This window comes from Poecile atricapillus, chromosome 2, assembly GCF_030490865.1.
Source record: "Poecile atricapillus isolate bPoeAtr1 chromosome 2, bPoeAtr1.hap1, whole genome shotgun sequence".
Lineage (NCBI taxonomy): Eukaryota > Metazoa > Chordata > Aves > Passeriformes > Paridae > Poecile > Poecile atricapillus.
This window is the reverse complement of record NC_081250.1, coordinates 36,625,834-36,648,482: the sequence shown is the minus strand read 5'-3', so window position 1 is coordinate 36,648,482 and position 22,649 is coordinate 36,625,834. Positions and strand designations below refer to the sequence as shown.

At 36.6% G+C, this 22,649-nt stretch overlaps 1 protein-coding gene across 4 annotated transcripts in view; it reads left to right on the top strand.

Moving 5' to 3' along the window:
* SATB1 (SATB homeobox 1) overlaps positions 1 to 22,649 on the top strand; it is a 73,280-nt gene that overhangs the window by 5,679 nt on the left and 44,952 nt on the right. For all 4 annotated transcript variants that reach the window (XM_058832622.1, XM_058832619.1, XM_058832621.1 and 1 more), the window contains 4 exons: positions 1,338 to 1,514; positions 2,296 to 2,422; positions 3,149 to 3,272; positions 20,969 to 21,080. In XM_058832622.1, the coding sequence (XP_058688605.1) occupies positions 1,338 to 1,514; positions 2,296 to 2,422; positions 3,149 to 3,272; positions 20,969 to 21,080 (540 nt within the window). The remainder of the gene's footprint in view (positions 1 to 1,337; positions 1,515 to 2,295; positions 2,423 to 3,148; positions 3,273 to 20,968; positions 21,081 to 22,649) is intronic.

Below are 22,649 nucleotides of genomic sequence, written 5' to 3'. Positions count from 1 at the left end.
TGATTTCTTATTATACGTTAGAGCACAAATCAGCAGATGTCTTACTCTGTTGTCAAGAGTAAAGCTTCCTTTTAGACTGCAGCATGTCAGGTGCACCTTAGCACGTTAGGAGGTTTCCCTAAGTCTAGAGGGCAGTGGTTATAGAGGCATTAACATTGTAGGACTAATTGGAGTTCCTGGGTGCCCTGTTAAAATAACCCTTGTCATCATTTATGCTAAAGATGATACCCCTCTGGCAGGCTGCCATAAGACAGTTCTGTACATCTCCTTTTAACCCTTCTGCTTTTTGTCATTAAGAGATCCTAACCTGTGCTGCTGGAGACAGCAGAACAGGACTGGAGCTTAAAACCACGGGTCATTGTGTCATCCATGTCCATCTGGGAGGGATTTTCATAAAGTCCAGGGATCTGATTGCTGAGAGAGACTTTGTCCCTTAAACAGCTTGGGTCATTTGTTACTTCTCTCTCTATAATCAAAAGGGATGAAAAAAATAAAATAAATTTTAAGAAAAGGCCAAAGGAAAGAAAAAAGGTTATTTGCTTAATATTCTGTGCAGTGTATGGAAGGGTTTGCCATATGATGCTACAAAACTGGAAATCAGTAGTTAACTTTCAGGCATGCCAAAATAGCGTTGTGGGATGTAAAGTGCAGGAGACAACAAAAACAGCAAGAACAACAAAAATAAGCCTGAACTGCAGGTACACTTCTTAAAGCAGCACTGAAATTATGATTTGTTCCTTAAAGATGCAAGTGAAAGTAGTGCTCAAGTGCACTCAGTGAATGAAGCACGAATTAGTGTTAACTTTTGCCTTGTTTCCTTGTGTACTCTTTTCAGAGTGAATATATAACACACAAGGTGATTTGTTGCTGTTATTGAAAGCAATTAAACATTTTTGGCAGGACTAAGAAAGTTTTAATGTTAACAAACAAAATTATGTGGCTGGTACTAAAATGGCTTACAGTGAAGACATCTGCAGTATGTATTTAGGTTCTCATGCTGCCTGCTACTCACAACAAATCAGGCAGGACAGAGAGAATCAACTTCTCTTCAGTCAACCTTGCTATTTCTATAGAAGGTAATTCTTTAAACCTGTATCTGATCAAGGGAGATATATTTGCATTTCTGCCTTTCAGGGAGATGTATGTTTTGTAGAACTTTCTCTTTTTTGGGGAGGGTGAGGGGAAAGGACTCGGGGAATATGTTGATCAAATATTTGTGATGATTCTTGATGCCTCCTCTGCCTGTTTGTACAGGTTTTATTTACATAACTTTGTATAGACCCACCTACTCTACTATAACTAAAGTTTAATATGTTAAATTTAATTTTTTTTAATAGGAAGTATGCTTCCAGTTTTCTGTGTAGTGGAACATTATGAAAATGCCATTGAGTATGATTCTAAGGAGGAGCATGCAGAATTTGTGTTGGTGAGGAAGGATATGCTTTTCAACCAGCTGATTGAAATGGCATTGCTATCTCTTGGATATTCTCACAGCTCTGCTGCCCAAGCAAAAGGTAAATAAGATTATGAAATTGTACAATGAATTGTGTTTGTTTGTGGGGTCTTGGGGGAGGGGTAGGACTTCTTTTAGGAATGCAATACAGGTTTTACTTCTTAAACTTCTTGCAGAGTCTGTATTTTTTTTTCCTTGATATGTTTTTATTTAGTTAGTGCACATTTTGTTCATGGGGAATGTGGAGGTAAATTCCTTTTTTTTTTTCCTTTTTTTTTTAAAGAAGAAAAAAGACTTCAACTGAATCATTAGTATGCTTATTGACCTTAATAATCTGCTCCACTGAGGATCCACAAGGAAGTGTAAAGCATATTTGAGCAGATGGACTGTTGAGAGTCAACTTGCATTTATGACTGAATATCCAGCTCTGTTTCTTTTATTTTGTTCCTGATGGTTTTATAGATTGCAAAGTAATTTTTTTTTGTGCTCAATTCTTGCATTTATTTATTAAGAGGAATGCTAATGTTATATCATGTCCTATTGAATTCATGGGAACTTAGGAAAATATACTTCTATACATATTTAAAAAATCTCTACTGTAATGTATTTGTATAATTTCATAATACAGATAAGGCCTCTCCTTGGTGGTGTGTGGGTGGGGGTTTTTGGAGGAGGGGGTATTCTTTCATTTTGCCAGATTTAAGAAGTTAGAAACAAAGGTGGTGATCTTGTTAAAATCAGGTATTTCTTTTGCCCCTAGGAATTAGGTACATCACTTTCTTTCAATTTTTCCTGCCCTTCTTACCCACTCCCCCTCCCCTCTGAAAATTACAATCCTGCAGGGCTTATCCAGGTTGGGAAGTGGAATCCAGTTCCACTCTCCTATGTGACAGATGCCCCCGATGCTACAGTAGCAGACATGCTGCAAGACGTGTATCATGTGGTCACACTGAAAATCCAGTTACACAGGTAAGTCATATACTAGTTCTGGGACGTGAACTGTTACTTGTCTGCTCTTAACTGTTAATATTGCTTGTATTTAATTCCCACCCTGCTTTGTGCTCAAAGTACAAAGGCTTGCCTAAATTCCTTTTTAGTTATTCTAATTCTTCTTTAACTTACAGTATACTATTGCAGAAACTTTTATAGCTCTGATACATAGATTTTCTTTGGATATCTCATTAAAACTATATTGCATTTTAGTCAATTAAATGATGCATTACAAGAAGGCATTTTACATAAAGTTTACTTAAGAGAAAAATATTTTTGCATATCATGAACAGTACCATCTGTGTGCATTTTGTAAAAGAATGACTTGCTCACACTTATTGTTGCTGTCTAAGTTCTTAAATTTCACGGCAACAAAAAAGAAAAAATGGTTAATATATTAATGCTTTTCATGATCAGTCGTGAGAAAGCATTACACCTTAAATTGTTTTACCAAGCGCATCAGAGCAGGAAGGTAGAAGTAACATGAAAAAATAGTCGCCACATGCAGCTGATGTATAATTCATGCATCAATACAGCAGATGTGTTGTATAAAGTAATTAACTAATCGGAACAATCAGGAGACCGAGAGCAATCTCCAGATGCATCTGCTTGATGCGCAAAATGAAATCTGTCTGTCTTAAAGGAATGTTCTGCAGCAGGATGCAATCTTGTAATAATCCCTTTTCTAATCTGTGTTTCAAATAGTTGCCCTAAACTAGAAGACTTGCCTCCTGAACAATGGTCTCACACAACAGTAAGAAATGCTCTGAAGGACTTACTGAAGGATATGAACCAGAGTTCATTGGCCAAGGAATGTCCCCTTTCGCAGGTACTTAGCATAACATGTAATAAATAATAAAGCACTATAGGCAACGCTGATGTGAGATTTGAGATTTCTACAGACTGTAGCAAGTAGTACCCGTGGAGTGGATCTGCCAAAAATGCAAATGCATTTGACCACTTCATGATCTTTATAAATATGCCTGATTCATTTTGAACATAGTCTTACGTTTCCCATGGGGAGTCGTGAAAGGTTGTTTACACCACACTAAAATCATCTCACAGCAAACTGGATTTTAACTGGTTTTTGTCTGCAGTCTTTGAACTGCTTTGATGCAACTACTTTTTTCAAGCACATGTGTTCAAGATGTTAAAAGGCTCTTTACTTACTGCTGTCAAAAGTACTATTGAATCTGAATGCTTGTTAGATAACCTACAGTAGTTTTAAATGCTAATTCATAAACTGAGACAGTCTTTGGCATGCTATATGAGAAGGGAATAAAGAATAAAGCTCTTTGGGTGATATGTTGTTGTTGCAAAGAACCAAAGGAAAATCAGTCATTTATTAGTTCTAATCAAAATATACCTAAACAAAAATGAAACCTCAATTTATGCATTGCTAAATATTGAACCGATGTGTTCCTCAAGCCTTAGTCGTATTGTTCTATTTTTGCCATTCTTTTTGTTCTTCTCTTGTCAAATTACTGCAAAGGCACGACTCATTTTTCTATGCAGTATGGTGTCCAATGATGCTGTGGTGGAAACATGGTATTTTTTTTACCTTTTAAATTTTAAAATGTATTTCATTATGGCGCAGCGGAGATGAATTCAGTATACAAATAAATAATGCTAGCTGTGGCAGGGAGGGAAAAAGAGAAATTAAGGAAGGGAAGGTATTTTTATGGGGATTTTATTTCTCTTGTTTAGAATACTGAAGTCTTTGTCTCTGAAAGACTTAAGTTAATCTACAGGAGACTACTCTCCTCCTCTGTCTAATTTTTGTGAAGAGATTAGCAGACTTGTTTCCCATCACTTTTTTTCCCCCTACGGTTAGATTGCTTTCAGTGATGTGGCTCCAATATAGGAAGTTTTGAAGTGGAAATAATCAAAATTATCTTCACTGGTTGCAAACCATTCCAGTAATATGTCTACAAAGTTATCTTTTATGTACCTACTGTAAAAGCATTTGAGCTTTTGCTCTGCTGGCTTATGGAGGCTGCAGAAAATTTGGGATTTTTCTCCATTTTAATCTAATAGTGCTACTTTTTACTTGATACTGATGGAAAGCAAATAATTTCTATTTAGAGCTGGAATATCTCATTTCTATTTGGACATTGTGTTTCACAAAGGAGTTTCTGTATATATGTATATATAAAGCAGAAAAAAAGCTTTTAAAAGAAATGCTTTACTATAGAAAGTATCATGGTACTGGAGACAATTCAATAACTACATTCTTCTAAAAAAATTTCTTTCAAACTATACTGAATTTTTATGTGATAACTTTAATGGACAAAAAACCATCTTGCTTAATAGCAGCTCTTCAAGTTAATGCTTGAGATGACTAAAACTCCACACTATAGAACTCTGATTTGGGACTGTTTGTTTACTGGTTTGTATTTCTTTATTTGTAAAAGAAAATACTTAAAGCCATGAGCTTCTTTCCGTTGTTAAAAGTGTGCTTATTACTTTCACCATCTCTTATGTTCACCAGTGCTGCCATAGTTGAGTTGCAAGAATTTAAATAGCTTCTGCTTTTCTTTTTTCTTTAGAAACCAAACTGTATTAAGCTTAAAGTACATTTATTTATTCTTAACTTTTAGAAAAACAAGCTTTTAAAGTAGTTGATCAAGAGCCCATCAATCAGTCTAAGTCTTCCTGTTTCCCTCCAGGAGCTTGAGGGAAGATGAGTTGATTTGACTGTGTCCTTTTCACATGAGTAAATTGATCTCAATACTTCCCGTACTTGCCTTATCTCTAACTCCTTGTATATCATTCCTATGGAAAGGGCAATGATTTAAGATTGCCAGTGTTTTATTAAAGGTATTAAAGTTTTTGAATTGCCCCGCCATGGCGTGCACCTGCAGCAGAGATGAGAAGTAAGAGCAAGGCAGAGGTCAGGAGACAGCATTTCCTTAGGGGATCCATCAAAGTTCCAGCATAGGAGATTCTTCTGAGAGCAGAAAAGGACTCTCTCCTTCCACAGGTATAGGTAATGCCATATGAAGTGCTTCATCATAAACGCAAACTGATGCAGTGACACCGTACCATAACTTATTAACACTGTTATGGATATAATTTATTAACCACAGCAAAATGACTCAAAGTGGAAACGAGAGTAGTTATCATTTTCTGTCACTGTCATTAGCAATACTCTGTTTTGTGTAGGTATAGAGACTTGCTTTTAAGTAATTAAGCCTCTGTGCTCAATGCATGGTATTTCTGAAGCCCCATTTTCACTTAGAGTTTACTGTATTTTCTGAAGCAATCTTGCGTTTTATATATTAAAAGATTGCTCATATTTGTTCATAGGGCAGGTAACTTGAAAATATGTGAACAAAACTTTGAGAACCAGTCTGTTTCAATTATAGAGTCTTGAAAACTTATCAGCATTATTTGCTAGAGTGGAGTTTTCTTTCTTTTTTCTTTCTTTTAAATTTATTTAGCCATTTATTTTCTTGTCCCACTAAAACTTTGGGGTATAAAGGTACGAACTCTTCGCACCTTTCTTGATAAAATACCACTGTGACTCTTGTTCTCATTAGGAGAGCTGATTACATGGTCCTTTTTGAAGCTGCTGTAATTCTTACTCTGTGATTGTGTGGCCACCCCTGAAGGTCAGTTTTATTGCTCAGCATATCGTGGGGAATCCCTGTCAACATGACTTGGAGTGCTTAGGATGGACTGGAGCAAACACACACCTCTGAACTGCTGTGGAATGCAAACAGCCGTTCAGACAGTTAGCCTCAAAATTTTGGTATCAAGCAGTCAAGGTAAAAGGTCACTTCTAATTTTTCATGGAAAACCCAAGCCTGTTCTGAATTATGTGCTAAAGTGTGTATTTTTATGCTTTACATCGGGTTTGCAGATTTTATTGCTAGAGACTGGCAGCATGTGCAGATGCTGACTGAAAGACTTTGCATTTGATACGCACAGCTTGCTTCATTTCTGTTTCCTCTCCAGACCTCTTTTGATGGGGAAGGTAACTTGGAATTTAATCTAGGGCTCAATTTTGGGCCGTCTTGTGCATTCCATTAAATTGGTCTATCTCGCGAGTGGCCTAGATCTCATTTCCCTCCTGTTTTGGCTCTTCAGTCTCCAAAGGGTTGTAAAGAAATTGTTCTACCATCAATTCTTATTTCCAAACCCTTGCACAGAAGCTCTACTCTACTTCAGTCTTCTGGGAGGTGCTCTAAAGTGATCAGGCAGGCAGGCAGCTCTGTTGCATTTACTTATTTAATGTTAGTCCTTCAGTGTCTTGCCTTAGTCTTAGCATTTTCATACTTAACTTTCACAGTGTTGCTCTGTTTTGATTTTTAGTGCAGAAGTTTCTTCTTACTTCACAGTTAATAACTGAAATACTACAGGCTGTATTTATTCTGATATTAATAAGAGGTTTTTTCCTCTTTTGCACCTATTGATTTACAGCATCTTTCTCTGTTTCTCTGTGTATTATATATATGTATATATATATATATTTATAATTATGATATATGTAGTTCTAACAACTTTTATGAGGAAGAGGAGAGCAGCATGGGGTATTGGTGTAAGAAAAGGACAGGAAATCCTTTTGATAATTCCGGAACAAACTCACCGTGTGCTTTTGAACATTTAGATATATTCCTTATCTTGAGTTCCTGTAACCTTTTCCATGAAAAGACGATAACAAGTCACCTACCAAATGAAGAGATTGTAGAGATTAATTAGTATCCTGACACTGCTTTAAAAATATGGCAGCGATCAAATGACATTGACTTTTCTACTGGTATTATCTTGCCTGATTTGTTTTCTACAGAAAGATATTTCAGATTATTGATATTAGTATTCACAAACAGGCACTATCAAAGCACTGCAAAAATACTTCCAAAGCCAGGTATTCTTTTTTTTGCCCTATATTATTATTATATTTATTATATTATATTATTATTATGTTTATTATATTTGCCCCACGTATCCTGAAATGTTTAGCTATTTGGTTGGGTTTTATTTTCCCTCCCTTTTGCTCATCCTTTAGGACTGTTTGTATCTAGTCTGGTTCTCAGGGCAACCACGAGTCAGGGCATTATATATGAGAAATTCCAGGCCTGATATATAGCAGAATCTCAACTCTCAATGGTTTTTTGTTCAATATTTTGTAGGGTACATGCAGTATTTTTAAAAAAATATATCCAGAGGCTGTGATACTTGGGGACATAGTAATTTACAGACTATTTTAAAATTTTTGGAGGATATTTGTGTGTTCCCCCCTTCCCCCGCCTATAATGTCATTTACATAATTTTGCTCTTGGTGATGAAGGAATAGCATTATTTTAGTCAGAGGGATGGATATGTGCTTGCATTTCATGAAACGTACGCTTACACAGTACAAGTGCTGGTACGATACCCAAGTCTGCATAGTTTTGCACTTGTGACAAATATAACTATCCTGACTGCATTTTTAGCAAGCTGTAGTGAATGATTCTCTTAATCTGACATGGGCACGGTATAGATCATATACTTTTTTTTCTGTTCAGATACCCTGCCCTGAATTTGCATGCTGTTCTGATCCAAAATCCTAACCAAAAAAAGTTGTTTGCTAAAAATTAAAATTTCTGTACCTATAGATAATCAAGGAATGAGCTATTAAGAGTTGCCAAAATACATACTTTTTATGAGTAGTTTTTGATTCATGCTTTACTTAACCAAAAGGTGTTTTTTGTCCCTTCCCCTTTCAATTTTACCTGCCTAGACCTGAGATCAAGTCCTTGGATTTCTTTGTTGCTTGTAAGTCTTTTCTGTCTTCTTCCCCTCCCCCAGTAATTAATAACCTGAGTAAGGAATGCAGCTCTTTTTTCTGCCTTAGAAGTTACTGTACTTTAGATTTTAAAGATGTCATTAATTATTTCGGGGAAGTAAATCCTTGAGGGCCTGGGCCCAGCTTTTGGCTGGCAGGGCTTTTCAACCCACCCCCCCAGTTGCTCAAGAGCATTCACTGTGATGTCTCTTCAAGCTGACATACTATCTGGATTTTTAAAACATTTGCAATTAACTATTAAAATTTGTGCCTATAATTTTTAGTCATCCAGATAGAATGGGCAGTGACGAGCCTATTGCTAATGGGATGAGCAAGATATATGTACTAGGTGTTTGGGAAGAGCTGTGTGAGGACATTCACAGGGTATTCAACCTTTCAATCGATTGATCGTTTGATCATTGATTTATGTTTTTTAGATGCATGTAAACACTCTCAGTGTTAAAGCTATGCCAGTCTATCTGCAGCTGTTTCATCTGCGTAGCACCCTATTAAAGGTGAAAATATACAGAGATTTTTTTCTGCCTCTTCATTGGAATTAAATACAAGAAGGATGTAAAGTCACTTTCCAAAACAGTTATGAGGCTTGAAATTATAGTGAGAGGAGGTGGAAAACATGCTTTGTTCTTCAGATAAAGGCAGTATCTGACTTCAGGCGTGTCTGTAAGGTGTCAGCATGTCCCTTGGTATCTGTGCTGTAATAAGGTCTTCTGTTTCTGCTTCTGAAAATTGGAGGAGTCCAAGAGAGGAATGGTGCTACTGTTGAGGTTTTGGGGTTTGTTTTTTTTTTTTGTTATTTTTTGGGTTTGGTTTTGTTTTGTTTTTGTTTTGTGGGGTTTGTTGTTGTGGGTTTTTTTTGGTTTTTGGTTTTTTTTTTGTTGTTCTTGTTGTTGCTGGATTTTTATTTTTTTTTTACACTTCTAGAGTCACGAGTTATATGCACCTGTCGTCCACCAGCATCTCTTGTGAAAAGTATAAAATTAATGCATTTTTGGGACTGTGCATCCCGCTTTGAGCACTAACCATTTTTGATTGTATCTCAGCACTTTTGAGAACTGTGTCATGTGAGTGATTGTCTGTTTCATATGGACTTCAAGTTTTAGGGAAGTTACAGAATGAAAAAGGAACACAGCACATTTTCTTCTGATACGTTTTCCACCTAAATCATGCATGTGTTGTAGAACTGAGCCTTACCTGACTTCTATTTTCACTCAGTGTTCCTGAGAATAGTATATAGAATAACTTGCATTTTAAATATTTGTAGTGATGTTCTTCTTTTTGTAGATACATATATACAAATAACCATACTTTCTTTTTTTCTTCTGGGTACATTTAGTGGGTTAAAAGGCAGTCAAGCAATGCACTTCTACAGAATTTTTCATTCATTCATATTTGTTCATGTTTCTTGCATACCTCTTAACACAGTCACAGCCAAGTACAAACCCTAATTCATTTATTTTTTACATAACTTTATTAGAGAATTAACAAACCACTTCTCCAGTGTTCTTTAAAGCAAGATTGCAAATAATTTTTTATTTTTTTTTTTCTTCTTCTTGGAAAATTTTTGGCTGTAGAGTACTGCAAAAGTATAAACAACATGAGAGATCCTTTAACATAACATGAGAGAGCCTTTAGTCGCTTTGCTCCCTAGCTTTGGAACTCATTGCCAATTGAAGTAAGGAAAGCTTGGCTGTTGGGACTTTTAAATCTAGACTTAAAAGTTATTTGTTCTGTTTAGCATTTTTAAAATGATTCTATTAGGAATTGTATGTGCTTCAGTTTTAATTTTAACTCATAATGATTGTAAAGCACCCTGGGATGCTTGCATGAAGGGCGCTACAGAAACCCAAGATTGTATTGTACTGTGTTGTAATGTATTGTATTATTACATGGTACTGGAGTTGGACCACGGACAATTCATATAGAAAGCATTTGAATACTTAGCTAAAGATAAGGAATGTGTGTGTGGGGGGGGTACTGTCTTTTCTTGCTTCTTTTCCCCCTTTTCTGTCAGTTATTTTATTAAACTAAATTAACATGGCAGTTATTCCCTAAGAAATGCCAGCATAATTTACTGCTGCAAAGGGGCTCAAAATGTAAACCAGATGATAAACTAAAAATAAAAAAGTCCACATTAAGATTTAATTGCACTTCCCTTTCTATATTACGTTCTTATGTAAAATACATTACAAAACAGTACATTCTTTATCACTTCCTTCACTTTTAACTGAATTTCATTAACAATAAAGAAATATATTGTCTCTATTTTCAGTTATGTCACTTGACAGTTAATCCCTTAACTTGATGTACATGTCTTTAAGATTTCTTTTTTATTTTTTTATTTTTTTTAATAAAGAACACGATAGCACTGACTGGAGCCAAGTATTGCACAATCATGTGATTTGCAAGTTTCCCAGCTCGCAGCTTTGCCAGTGCAGGTCAATTCACACCTGCCACACTTATGCCATTCTGGTCCTCATGTTGCTTTTCCTCAGTGATTGTCAGAGGTAGAGAGAGTTGTGCATGCAGCTCCTTCCTTCCCCCTTCCCTCCCCACTCCAAATGTGTGGTAAACCTTGTGCATTGGAAGTGTCTCCTCAGGAATTAAATGGAGTTTAATTTCTGTCCATTAGAAAGCTGCTATCCACATCTCCAATTAAGCCTTCTATTTAAAGGGCGAGGAGATACGTATGTCTACATCTTAATCACTGCTGTGACTGGTTTGCAGAGACCTTCTCTGACTGGTTCAGTTATTACTAGCAGTGGTGGGAGGCACAGGGATCAGCGTGGTTATAAAACCTACCCAAAATTCTGAGCAAATTCTGTAGGTGCTGTAGCGTCACTGTCAGCAGATTTGAAGCTGAGGTACATCTGTGTTAGGGGACGCAGGAGTGTAGGCATAAAGATGCGCCAGGGGAAAATTACTTCAGTTGGTAATAATTTTTGCCTGGCAGGAGCAAAAGCAAACAGGACCCACTTGTTGAGAAGCAGTGCTCATAGACATGCAACTCTCACCTTGTCAGACCAGACTCATTGCATGCCTTCACTATAATCATAACTTAGAAGAAAAGAGATGAGTTTCTCAGACTGAGCAAAACTCTGAAAGCTTGTTCCCCCAACGTCACCGCTTTTTTCTTTTTTGATTAGTAATTAAGTTCTTCCTTTTTATATCCAAGAACCATGGTAGGAGAATCCTAAGGCAAGGGTGAGTTTTGTTTCTCTCTCCTTGGACGCTTCCTTAAGAGCAGCACAAATGGTATCAGATTCCGCTGGTGCCTTGAAGCAGTGATCAGAGTACAGGTTTTTCAGGACAGTAGCAACCTCAGGTGTGCCTCACTCAGAGCTCCAAAGGGAAAAGTTCTGTTCCCCAGAGGTGGGAAAGGATGAAACATTCTCCTCATATACACCTGTCTCTTTTATTTTTATTTTGTTTTTTAAGTACTAATATTTCCTACACTCAGAACTGCAGTTCTTCTATCAGCTTGCACCACAAGAGGGGAAAGTGTGCCTGGCTGTGCCAGTGTTCCAAGGGATTTGATAATTTACAGTAAACTGTCAGGGAGAAGAAACATTTTGTGATGATGAAAAACTGAGACACATGCAGAAGACATTGATATCAATGTCCTTTGTAGAGCTAGAGAGAAGATTTCAGCTCCATAAGTTTACCTAGGATGTTTGTGTTTGAATCAGTATATTGGGACTTAGAATTTTAAGGATTGTGTGTGTATTTATATATTTACATATATATGTCACAATAAAATTCCACCAACATAGGTACCAGCTTGCACATCCCTGAGCTCCTAAAGGTGTGTTTCTTACTCTGCACTTCTTGTGTGCAAAGTCTAACTCAACTAATTTTTTTTAAAATTTATATATTTTAATGCAATGACTACTCAAGAAAAATTCAGTAAATAGAACCCTAAAGTGTACATACATATTCCTCATGGAAAGCTAGCTGGAACATTTCTCTTTTGAGATACCTTCATTGTATCTTGGATCTTTTTATGAATTCTTTAGAGCATTTATACTTTTCACAAACACTTGCTAGTGAAAGGTAGCAACACAGAGGCAAAACCAGTACCTTGGATAACACAGCTACTTACAATGTCAGCTTTACTATTTTATGTAACAAAAGTTAAGAACCCATACTGAATTTCATGCTATAAATTACTAAATTTTTCCTGATAATTTTTTGTTTTTCTCAGTACAGAAAGAAGTGTGTTCATGTGCTTTTAGCAGCACATCCCTCATAGAATTTGGGTCTATATGATTATGAATAATCAGATGTACATGTGGTTCATAAAGAGGTATATGACCTGAAACAGTAAAACTGTGACTTAACCATTTAGACAAAGGATAGATAAGGGATTTTACATTTGGCACTAGAGGGGTATTTAAGCAAGCAATCGGAGGCATGAGAAATGCACTCACTAGGAGCACAAATCAATGAAGTTCAAAAAGCTAGTCATACATTTAAAAAAAGAAAGAAAAAAGGTGCATAAAAGGTAAATTTAGAGGTTACAGAAAGAGATTACAATGGATGTGGTGAAAGATCCAGCACAAGAAGTCTTCAGATAAATAAATACTTGATGATTTCTCTAGCTCAGCCACTGGTAACTTAGCTAAATTCAGAAATTGCTAGATGAAGTTCTAGGGTCTCATTTTATATAGATTCCTAAATGGATGTTCAAAATGGCCTCTTTTGACTTTAAAAATCTGCAAAAACTTATGTAGCAAATGGAAAAGAGATCAAAGTAAAGGCTTATCCTTAACACCAAAAGAAATTCAGCAAGACAACTGTTAGTGCTACTGAGTCTGATGACTTCTTGTCTGGACATTGTGCCTTAGGGCTCAACTTCATGCCAGACATCTGATGCTTTGCTTAGCAGAACAGTGGAATCCGAGAAGAGACTCACTGAAAATCATGTCCTATTTCCCAGCAAGGAAATCTTCCTTAACGTGGTGGGTAATATTAAGCAAAAACTCAAATGAAAACAAACATTGTGGCTGGGTGAAGATAGAGCAATTATCAACATCTCTATCAGGAGAATGTATATACTGCAGTTATGTAGAAAATTTTAGCATACACAAGGTTGACTTTGATGCATTAATAGGTCTAAAATGTCTTGTATTACACAAAGCACTTGCATTAGGTAAGTATTTTAAAGCACGTTCATTAGGACAAGCATCCCAGATAGGAAACAAGTCAGAAGCACTCTGACCTGACTGTAACAGAGTGGTTGGAAAGCAGTCCACGAGAGAGGAGTGCTGAAGGTGTCTCATCTTTTCACCAAACCAGTCTGTGAGATCTCCAAGACCCCACCTACCTCTTTATTCCCAAATAAGAAATGCTGGATTGTATCTTGGATTACTTGAATCCTCCTCTTGGTTTGGGACTAGTTTCCCCTAGTCCCATTCGTTGGATCTGAAGAAGAGGTGACTGCAGGTGCACAGGCTTCATGCAGTACATAGCCTAGTGTAGGAACAGCAGCCGTCTGGAGAGAGGCTGAGGCTGTCACCACACAGAACTGATAAGGAGGGATGGATCTCACCCTGGAGTACCTTAATTCTGGTTCTGTGGACTCAAAGTCCAGCCCAGGTTGGAGCATGGCTTCTGGTTTTGCCTTCATCCAGCAGAAATTCTGCCTGTACACCCCAAGATAGTGTTGTGGTGGGTACCTGTGGGGATAGCTCCTGAAAACATGCATTTCAGCTCAAGCTGAAAGAGAAGTTTAAAACAATCTATTCATTTCATAACAGCTTTTTCAAATGGATTCCTGGCTGAAATGGATAGCGCATTTCTTACCCATTGAACTCTCAAATTTCAGAATTCTGCTGGCAAAGGCGCTTGCATAATCAAAACCTTAGGGTGTAATAACTCACCCCTCAATTTCATTTTCATTCTGTGAAGTAAACCAAGAATTAACTTACTAACTACTGGTTATTTTGCATTCTATATTTTATCCAGGTTGTTTTTAGGAAGGGTTTACCCAGGACTTTTAGTACTAAGTATCTGCAATTTACAAATAGTGTGCAGTAAAATCAGGATTCTTAAGAAGATTTGTGTTGGACATCTGACAATAGAGACAAAAATGCGTTATGTCTCCTTATCTTTTATAGGTTGAGGTTGTGACTTCATTTTCTTTCTTACTTTTTTTTTTTTTTTTTTAGTCTAAGGCACTGTGCCATGAAGCTTATAAAGCAGTTATGAAGTTCTTCAAATCTGAATTAACATTTCCCACCTACCTATCTTTCTCTCTTTTAAGCTTTTAACCTTTGTAGATATAAGAGTAGTATCTTGGGAAGCAGCTTTTTATTTAAGCTTTATTTATATCCATCAGTGGGAGATGCTCGGAAAACATTGGGAGAATGCTGCTCTGTCATGCAGCAACTGGGAATTTACATTACAGAATGGTAAAAATAGTGCAAGGATCAGTTCCTTCAGATGCTGAATCCTCATTTCTGATTTTCAAAATCTTCGCATGTGTGGGTATATTTCTATCCATATATAAATATATGTGTATATATGTATATATAATTTGGGTTCTTTTAGTTTTATATCTTCCCTCATTATACCAATGTAGCTCTATGTTTACATTAATACATACATTTATAATACTTAAAGAAAACATAAGACAGAAAAGGAGGAGGGGATAATTTCAGTTTTTCAAGGATAGGAGAAAGGAGAAAAGGCATACTAATGTATTGGAAGAAAGCTTGTGCTTTCAATATAAATCTGCCTTTTGTTCAGTTTTAACTTATATGACCAGCATTTGCCGTGCAGATTCTTATTCTCCTGACCCTGGCAACAGTATGGAGGTCAGATAGCCATCCAAGTGCAGTGCCAAAGGCACAAACAAAAGTTTTTTTCTTCTCTGTCCATCTGTGGGTTTTTCCCTGATCCTACATGTTTATAGGGCATATGACAACAAATTCCATTGCATTATTTTCTATAGTTCAAGCTAATGGACCAAGAAATTTAACATAATTCTTCATACGCAGTTCAACTGTCCATGACTTCTTGCCCAAAAACCAGCTAGTGGCTGGTTATGTTTGGTCTGCTTTTATTCAAAATGGCAGATGATATTTCTCTGCCATCCCAGAACTCTAGGAATGAAATTTTAACCTGGTGGGGATTTGCAGTACATGGGCAGGCATAGGCTCAGGCAGGCTGAAATCTTTTGATTTGGGGATAATCTTGTGTTATCTGGTCGGGGCTTGAATGTTCCCTTCTAGTTTGAAAAATGTTAACATGGAGCCTCCTGAGAAATAAGCACTCGTAAGAGTTCAGCTTCTGTTAGAACTGAAGCTTGCTATTTCCACACAAACAAAAGCCACTGATAGTGGCTAGAACAGGGGAAACAAAGTTCCTCTGTCCTTTATGAAAAGATACCCCCCTCCATCTGCCCCCAAATCTTTAAGTTCTGTTCTGCAACTTTATCACTATTCAAACTTGGTCTAGGGACAAAGGCTCATAGCTTTTCTCTTTTATTTTTTTTTAAAAAGCCACGTTAAGTTTGCAGCATTGGAACATGCTTCCCTGCTGGTGTCTAGGGATGTAAAGCAGAGGATTTATGGGAGACAAAATAGAATAAAGCTTTAAAAGTTTGGCTTTAAAAAATGGAGCCAGTGGTTTGACAGATTGTTCAGTAAATGTTCATTTTATAGAGAATTATAAAAAAGGTGCTTAACGCCTCTGTACCATTAATATAATACATTAAAAGGGTACTGTCAAGATTAGTGTTTCAGCTCTGAAAATTGACTGTAGGGTTTATGGGCAGCACTGTTCATACTCTGCCTGCAAGATGAGGTATCTTCTACTTACCACTTCACAAAACCATTATGTTGTTACAAGGCTTTATACTGAAAAACTTGATAAATAGTAAAACGTAAATAAAATCTCATTTGAAAAGTGAGAGGATAGTTGCTGCCTGTCTTATAGCCAGATTTAGCAGATGCGGGTTTGAATGTAAAACAGTTGTGAAAATAGCCAGTGTCAAACTAGTGCAAAATTAAACTTGTGGGGTGTTCTGTTTTCAGTGTCTGTCATTGTTGAAGTACTCAATTTCAAAAGCATGCATTCCTTTCTACAGAAAAAAAAAAATCAGATTTCTTAGTTGAAATTAATTAGCATTCAGAAACCAGATAGCATGTTTTTGGGTATTCATGAGATCTCTGTTTGAAAAAATGTTTTTAACTTGTAGAAATGTGTTGCAACACACAGATGGGAAGAAAAGAAAAAAAAATCTCTTTAGCAAGCACTGTGTGTAAAAGGAATATTACATTTTGCACGCTCCTGATTACCCTGTGTAAACAGTTTTTGACATCTGTCTTTATAGTTTTCGAGGAGAGGAAGACTTTGTTAAAAGAACCATTTTTATACAGCAGTCACCATTTCAGTCTTGCTTTACCTGTATTATGAAAGCAGATGGTCTGCATGTCTTTTGAATATTTATAACTATCAAAAACAATCTCTTGCTATTCACCCTTAGGCTTATGAGATGTCAGGACTGTTCTGGTTGAAAAAAAATCATCTTGGGTGTTTACAGAAAGGGGATTACATTAAGCTGAAATGACTATACATTTTCCAGTTTAATATTTGTCCATCAGCTGTTTAATCGTATTTAGATAATTGTGTAAATAAGTTGTTGCAGCCCTTGCCCCTTCCACTGAGCAGGCTTGAAGCTTTAAACACCAATGAATGAGTTGCAAAAAAGCTCAGATTTTTTTTTCCTAGTTAAACAACCTGGAAGGCCTAAATAAGTTTTAGTTACAGTGCTTCTTTTGAGAAAAATGTTTAATTTGCAAAGGAATCCCTGATATCTAATTCAGCTGAGTTGTTCTAGGAAGCTGCTGTGTCTGTTACTCTCTGCTAAGTCTGTTAGCATGTATTTGCTCTGTGTAAATACTGCAGCCCAAGTACCCCTTCATGAGGCATGAAAACAACCTGATTCTGCCCATATAAAAATAATTTTAAGGTTATTTAGGGGAAGTTTTGGGACTGTGGGGGTTAAAAGCTTTTTTGACTGGAAGCTGAGCAATCACTGATAACAGATTTTGCTGTGGTTGGTTGATTTGGCAGAAAAGCATGAACAGTTTTGGTTTAGATGATTGAATTAACCTGATTAACATTGTTTTTGTTGTTTTGCAAAAAGGACAACAGTATACTTTTAGCGATGATCGAGCAACACTTCACCTGGTTGAAGAGCAGTGTTAGAGGCAATGACTCAGAAATGCCTCCCTTGAAGCACCTGCAGCGGTGGCTGCAGCAACGAGCCGGCATGAAAGGCTCGGGTCCTTCCCGTATCTTGCAGGATGCACCTTGCGTTAGATTCTGGCACAAAACAAAAGGTGTCTGATGCTACCAATTTATTGGGTTTTGTTTGATGGGCATATGAAACGATTCCTGCTTGAGATTTATGATATTTCCCTAGGGAGTTCCCCAACTTCTTTGAGAAAAAGATGGTGTCTGGTATTTAATCTCTGGTATTTAATCTTCCAGAGAAAATGGGATTTGGTTCAATCTACGCTGGGTGAACCTCAGCTGAACCTCAGAACAAATTCTACCCCTACCTTCACACAGTTGTTGGATGCCTAATTATAATTAACTTATTTGGCTAAAAAAAGAGCACTTGGGCTGCAGCAGATGGTATCATTCCAGAATAGTGGGATTTCTGTGAAGGTGGCACCATTTCAGATGAGATCTCCCGATTCTCAGAACATGACTGCAAGTGATGTGGTTGGGGGGAGGGAGATATGGGAGAGGGGAAAGAGGGAAATTTGAGATCTTGATGGCTCGCAGCTTACCTTCATGGATAAACTACAAGGAGATAAGATTGCGTATCTGTGACGTTTTCGCGTTCTCTCAATTTTCTTTGCAACATCTGAAAAATACACTTGATTATGAGTGATACATGTGATGCATTTGAATATTCGTATGGTATATTTATATTCGCCATCCTTGTATGTGGAGGGTATCTGCCTCTGTGCCTCACAGATAAGGGTGATATGTGCAGTAGTACCAGGATATGATGTGCTTCAAATACAATAATTTTTATTTTGATTATTGATAATTCAAGATATGGGGAACTCCTCAAGTGTAATGACCCAGGTAATATGAAAAGCATCAGTATGTCTTCAGTCTAGATAATGAATCTCTGAAGACCACTAACTCATGGGGTTAATCTTGAGTTTTAGGCCATAAGACCTTTATGTAAGTAGATTGGCATTAAAATGTACAGGAATTCTGTAGCAATAGGGAATTTCTACAGCCAAGTGCATCTCTCTGCACTGATGTGACTTCACGTTTGATGACAATAAATAAAGCATAGAAACAATGAAATTCAGTGTTGTCAAGATATTTTCTGAGCTAACAAGGTAATAATATTTTATCTGGCTTGTAAAATTTTGCCTTCAGTGAATTAGTAAATAAATCATTGATTCCTCCTGATGAGGATTCTTAGCGTAGGTAATATCACTTGAATGTTTGCATGAAGTGTTCTCAAAGAAAATGCAGGATAATTTTCATTTTTAAAAGTGTTTACAATGTCTGTCTTTTTTTTTTTTTTAATTCTACTTTGAAGAGCAGGAGTAACATCACAGTGTTAGCCATCAAAGCTTGAAATTCACATTGTGTCAGAGAAGCTAAAATTCTCAGCAGTGTTTCTTAAACAGACCAGTCCCCTATTTGTTTGTAAAGTAACTGCATTAAATTTATTCCTGAGGAAGCAGGGGATGTGTTGCAAACTGCCATGTCATTTGTGTATCATTTTCATTAAATGACATGGAAAGGAGCACTAGGAAATCTTAGACAAACATCTTCAATAATGGGTAATTTACTAAAATTAATATACATGTTTTCTCCCGCTCAACTAACCTTAAGTATGAACACATCTGAAAAAGGCAAAGTAAAATAAGAGAAACCCACCTTGAAGTCTAAATGACATCTGCAAAATACTTGAGCTGGTGTGGGATGATGGCCTCTAACAGGTGCAGTTCCCCATTTTGCACATACAGATCTGCAGTTCCTGCAAGTAGTCTGTGCATTAATATAATTTGCCAGGTCAGATCCACAGGACTTGTTAAATCACACCTTATGTATCACATGCCCATGTTTAAGATAATTTAATCTATAAAAGAGCGTAAAAGATAATTTTGTACATGTTAGACATTAAGTATACTGCTGTTATACTGGAAGTTGAAATTGGGTTCAGCTGAGCTTGGTTCTGGTCATTCAGGCTAGACTTGTGGTATTCTATTAAAATTTCAGTCTCCTTTTATACCACTGACATAAGACTTCTAGCTAATTTCAGAAATGCCAGGTTAGTTTCAAGAAGTGGCAAGAATTTCGGTGATTCGGAGAAACATTAAAATACCTGCCTGGTGTGTAAAGGATATCCACATTTGGCATAAATAATGCTGCCTTACTCTAGCAGTTCTGAGCCTACATGAGCTTGCTACTAATACCTTAGAAAATGATTATAATGAACTTCACTAAGATCAATAATGAAGGTACTTTTAGTCAGAAACTGAACTAGCCTTTTAAAGAACACTTACAGTAACATTTACTGCATTTTTACTCCAGACTCTTCCTTCCAGTGGCTATTGTAGTTGGTGTAACAAAGGGTTGATGCTCTAAATGATTTGTAAGACAGCACAAATGTATCTAAATGTTACATACTGAATAGTGAAGAAATATAATAATCAAGGCTTTGTCTTCTTGACTGTCATTGCTGTTTTGATAAACTGGACAATTCTTGTAGTTAAGCCAAAAGTAACTACTTTCCACATAGAAATTTAAAAGATGGCGAAGTTCAGTCTGACAGAATTATATTTGCTAATTTTGTTGTTCATACATCATATAGTGAGTATAATTTCCAAATTGGAGCATTATCTCATTTTTCAAGGCTTGGTATTCATTGATTTGTAAAAGAATTTACTGGAACTGAAAGTTTTATGCGTTGTAAATTCTACTATTTTAAAATTGGTCAAAACTGAGCAGAAGGTAAATTTCTCACTGTAGCTATCTGATATCTCGAGAACCTTTGAGAAAAAAATCATCTCGATCTTCCTTTGGTCTATTTTACAGATAATATTCAGTTACAGAATTAGACATGACAATAAGCTTTTCATAAGCCTGTTTTTGCAGATCACTTAAAATACCCTGTTGAGGAAAAACAAGGCTGGGTTCATTTTGGGTTATTAGATACATATTTTATTCTACTAAAAACCCCATGTTTTATCCTATTCATAGGTCATTGAGATAAAGTTTTATCCTATGATTTTCTGGAGTCTACTCTGTGATAAGTGGCACAGAGGAACTGGACGTGGATAACTTGGGTCACTACTTGCATTTGTAAAGGCGGTGTAGGAATTGTATGCCTATGTGGGTATGTGAAGGTCAATCAAATTTAAAAGCAGAACTAGGATGAACAAAATTCACTTTCAAGATTAGCATCTTCTGTCCAGAGCCCATCCCATTGCATGATGTTTCTTGGTCAATAACTTTGTTCTTCCCTTAGTACATCTGCTATTTTTTGCTTCCATTTACAATATACCTTGGTTTGTTTTTATGCTCAATTAATGAGTTTTTTAAAAGGCTTTGGATGATAGAATTTAAAATGCAATATGGTTCTCAAACTTTAAAAATATAATGGTTCAACAATTGAAATAATTTGTGCTTTGACTTGTACTGCTCTGTATTACAGATTTTTTTTTTCTTCTCCCCTTTTCACACAGAGTATGATTTCTTCCATTGTGAACAGCACTTACTATGCAAATGTCTCAGCAGCAAAATGTCAGGAATTTGGAAGGTGGTATAAACATTTCAAGAAGGCAAAAGATATGATGGGTAAGCAAAAAAAAAAAAAATTGCCTTGATGGTGGTTACATACCATTATGTGTCACATTGAGGTCTGTCACAGTCATATAAGAAGCCAGTTCCCTTCACGATAAGTTTAGGATGCTTTTGATGAGTAGATGTAGAAAGTACATATATAGTGAAAGAATTCATTTAAATAAATATTTGCTATTGAAACAGCCAAGCTGACATGGGTTGCCAGAGATGTAAAGCTGTCATTCTGTAAATCTAGAGATCTTCTACCACCCAGAATAATTGTTTAGAAAACCTGTTCCTGGAACTGTGACGAACTGACTTTTTAATGTATGTATTTTTTTCTCGCTCTGGTTAATGTATATTTAAAGAAACAGGCTTCTACAGCTATCACTACCTTCCAGCAAGAATGCTGTAATTTTATAAATTCATATCTTTCTTTAACCTTGGGACCCTAATTTCAATTAATTTTAACAAATAGTTGTTTTGACAATTGTTTGCTTGTTGTAGTAAGGACAAGTAAATTATTGGAGGAAAAAATCTATCAATTCTGTGATACCTTTTATCTTTCTTTAACCTGTTCACATAATTTTTAACACTTTATGTCAGAAATTTTCTACATAGATTTCAACAGAATGGAAAAATAGGACTTCAGTTTGGATTGAATTTTGAGCTTGACTTAGCTTTCAGTGTTTGAAGCAAAATCATTCATCTGCCAAAACGGGTTCCTTGCCTTTTATAGCTTAAGGCTGTAATGAAGACAATGCATCACTTTTGTGATAATTGCTTGAATTACTGTTTCGAGTGAATGGCCCACTTGGGTTGATCTCTACTTTCCCTGAGTGAAAAAAGGCAGCTTCTTTCCTTAATCTACTTTGTACCTTCTGTGCAACATGGAACCCTTCTTCTGAGACCACCAAATTTAGTGGTAAGACTTCACTTGGTTTCAGGTCCTTGTGTGAGGCAGCAGAGTAGCCATATGGGAAGAGTGACCTTTCCACAGCAGCCTCTCTCGTGTCCCTTGCAGCAGTGCTTCTGCATGGGGCAACCCTTGCAAAATTTTACTTATATGGTCTGCCAAGACAGGTTCATCTTCCATTCACTGAGTCAGTGAAGCCAGAGAATAGAAAATGTGTGTTTGTGTATTCTTGTGTAAATTAATGCTGTCAGAAGAGGCAGCATTGCCCCCAAAGCCACCTGTGTGAGGAGTAGCAATACTGCTTGGGTATTGATCCAGGCTATGGACACCAGAAGTCTCTGCAGAACAAAAGTCTTGTTTTTTATTTGTCAGTTTTCTGTCCATGATAAGATAAGGGAGGAAGATGGGGAGGAAGATGGGGAGGCAGGTGGGAATCCAAGTGCCAATTTCTTCATGCAGCTCTGATCCTTGTGGAGGAAAGGGTGGCCTTGCACTGATGACTGTTAGTGAAGATCATAATTCCTGTGACAAGCTCAGACACTGCCTTAAAAAAAACAAACCTTAGTTAAAGAAAACAAACCTAGTATAAGAAAAAAATTGCTACAACACTTTTGTGAAAATACTGGACTTTTGGTTTTTAAATAAAGGTTATTTTCTTAAGGCTGTTT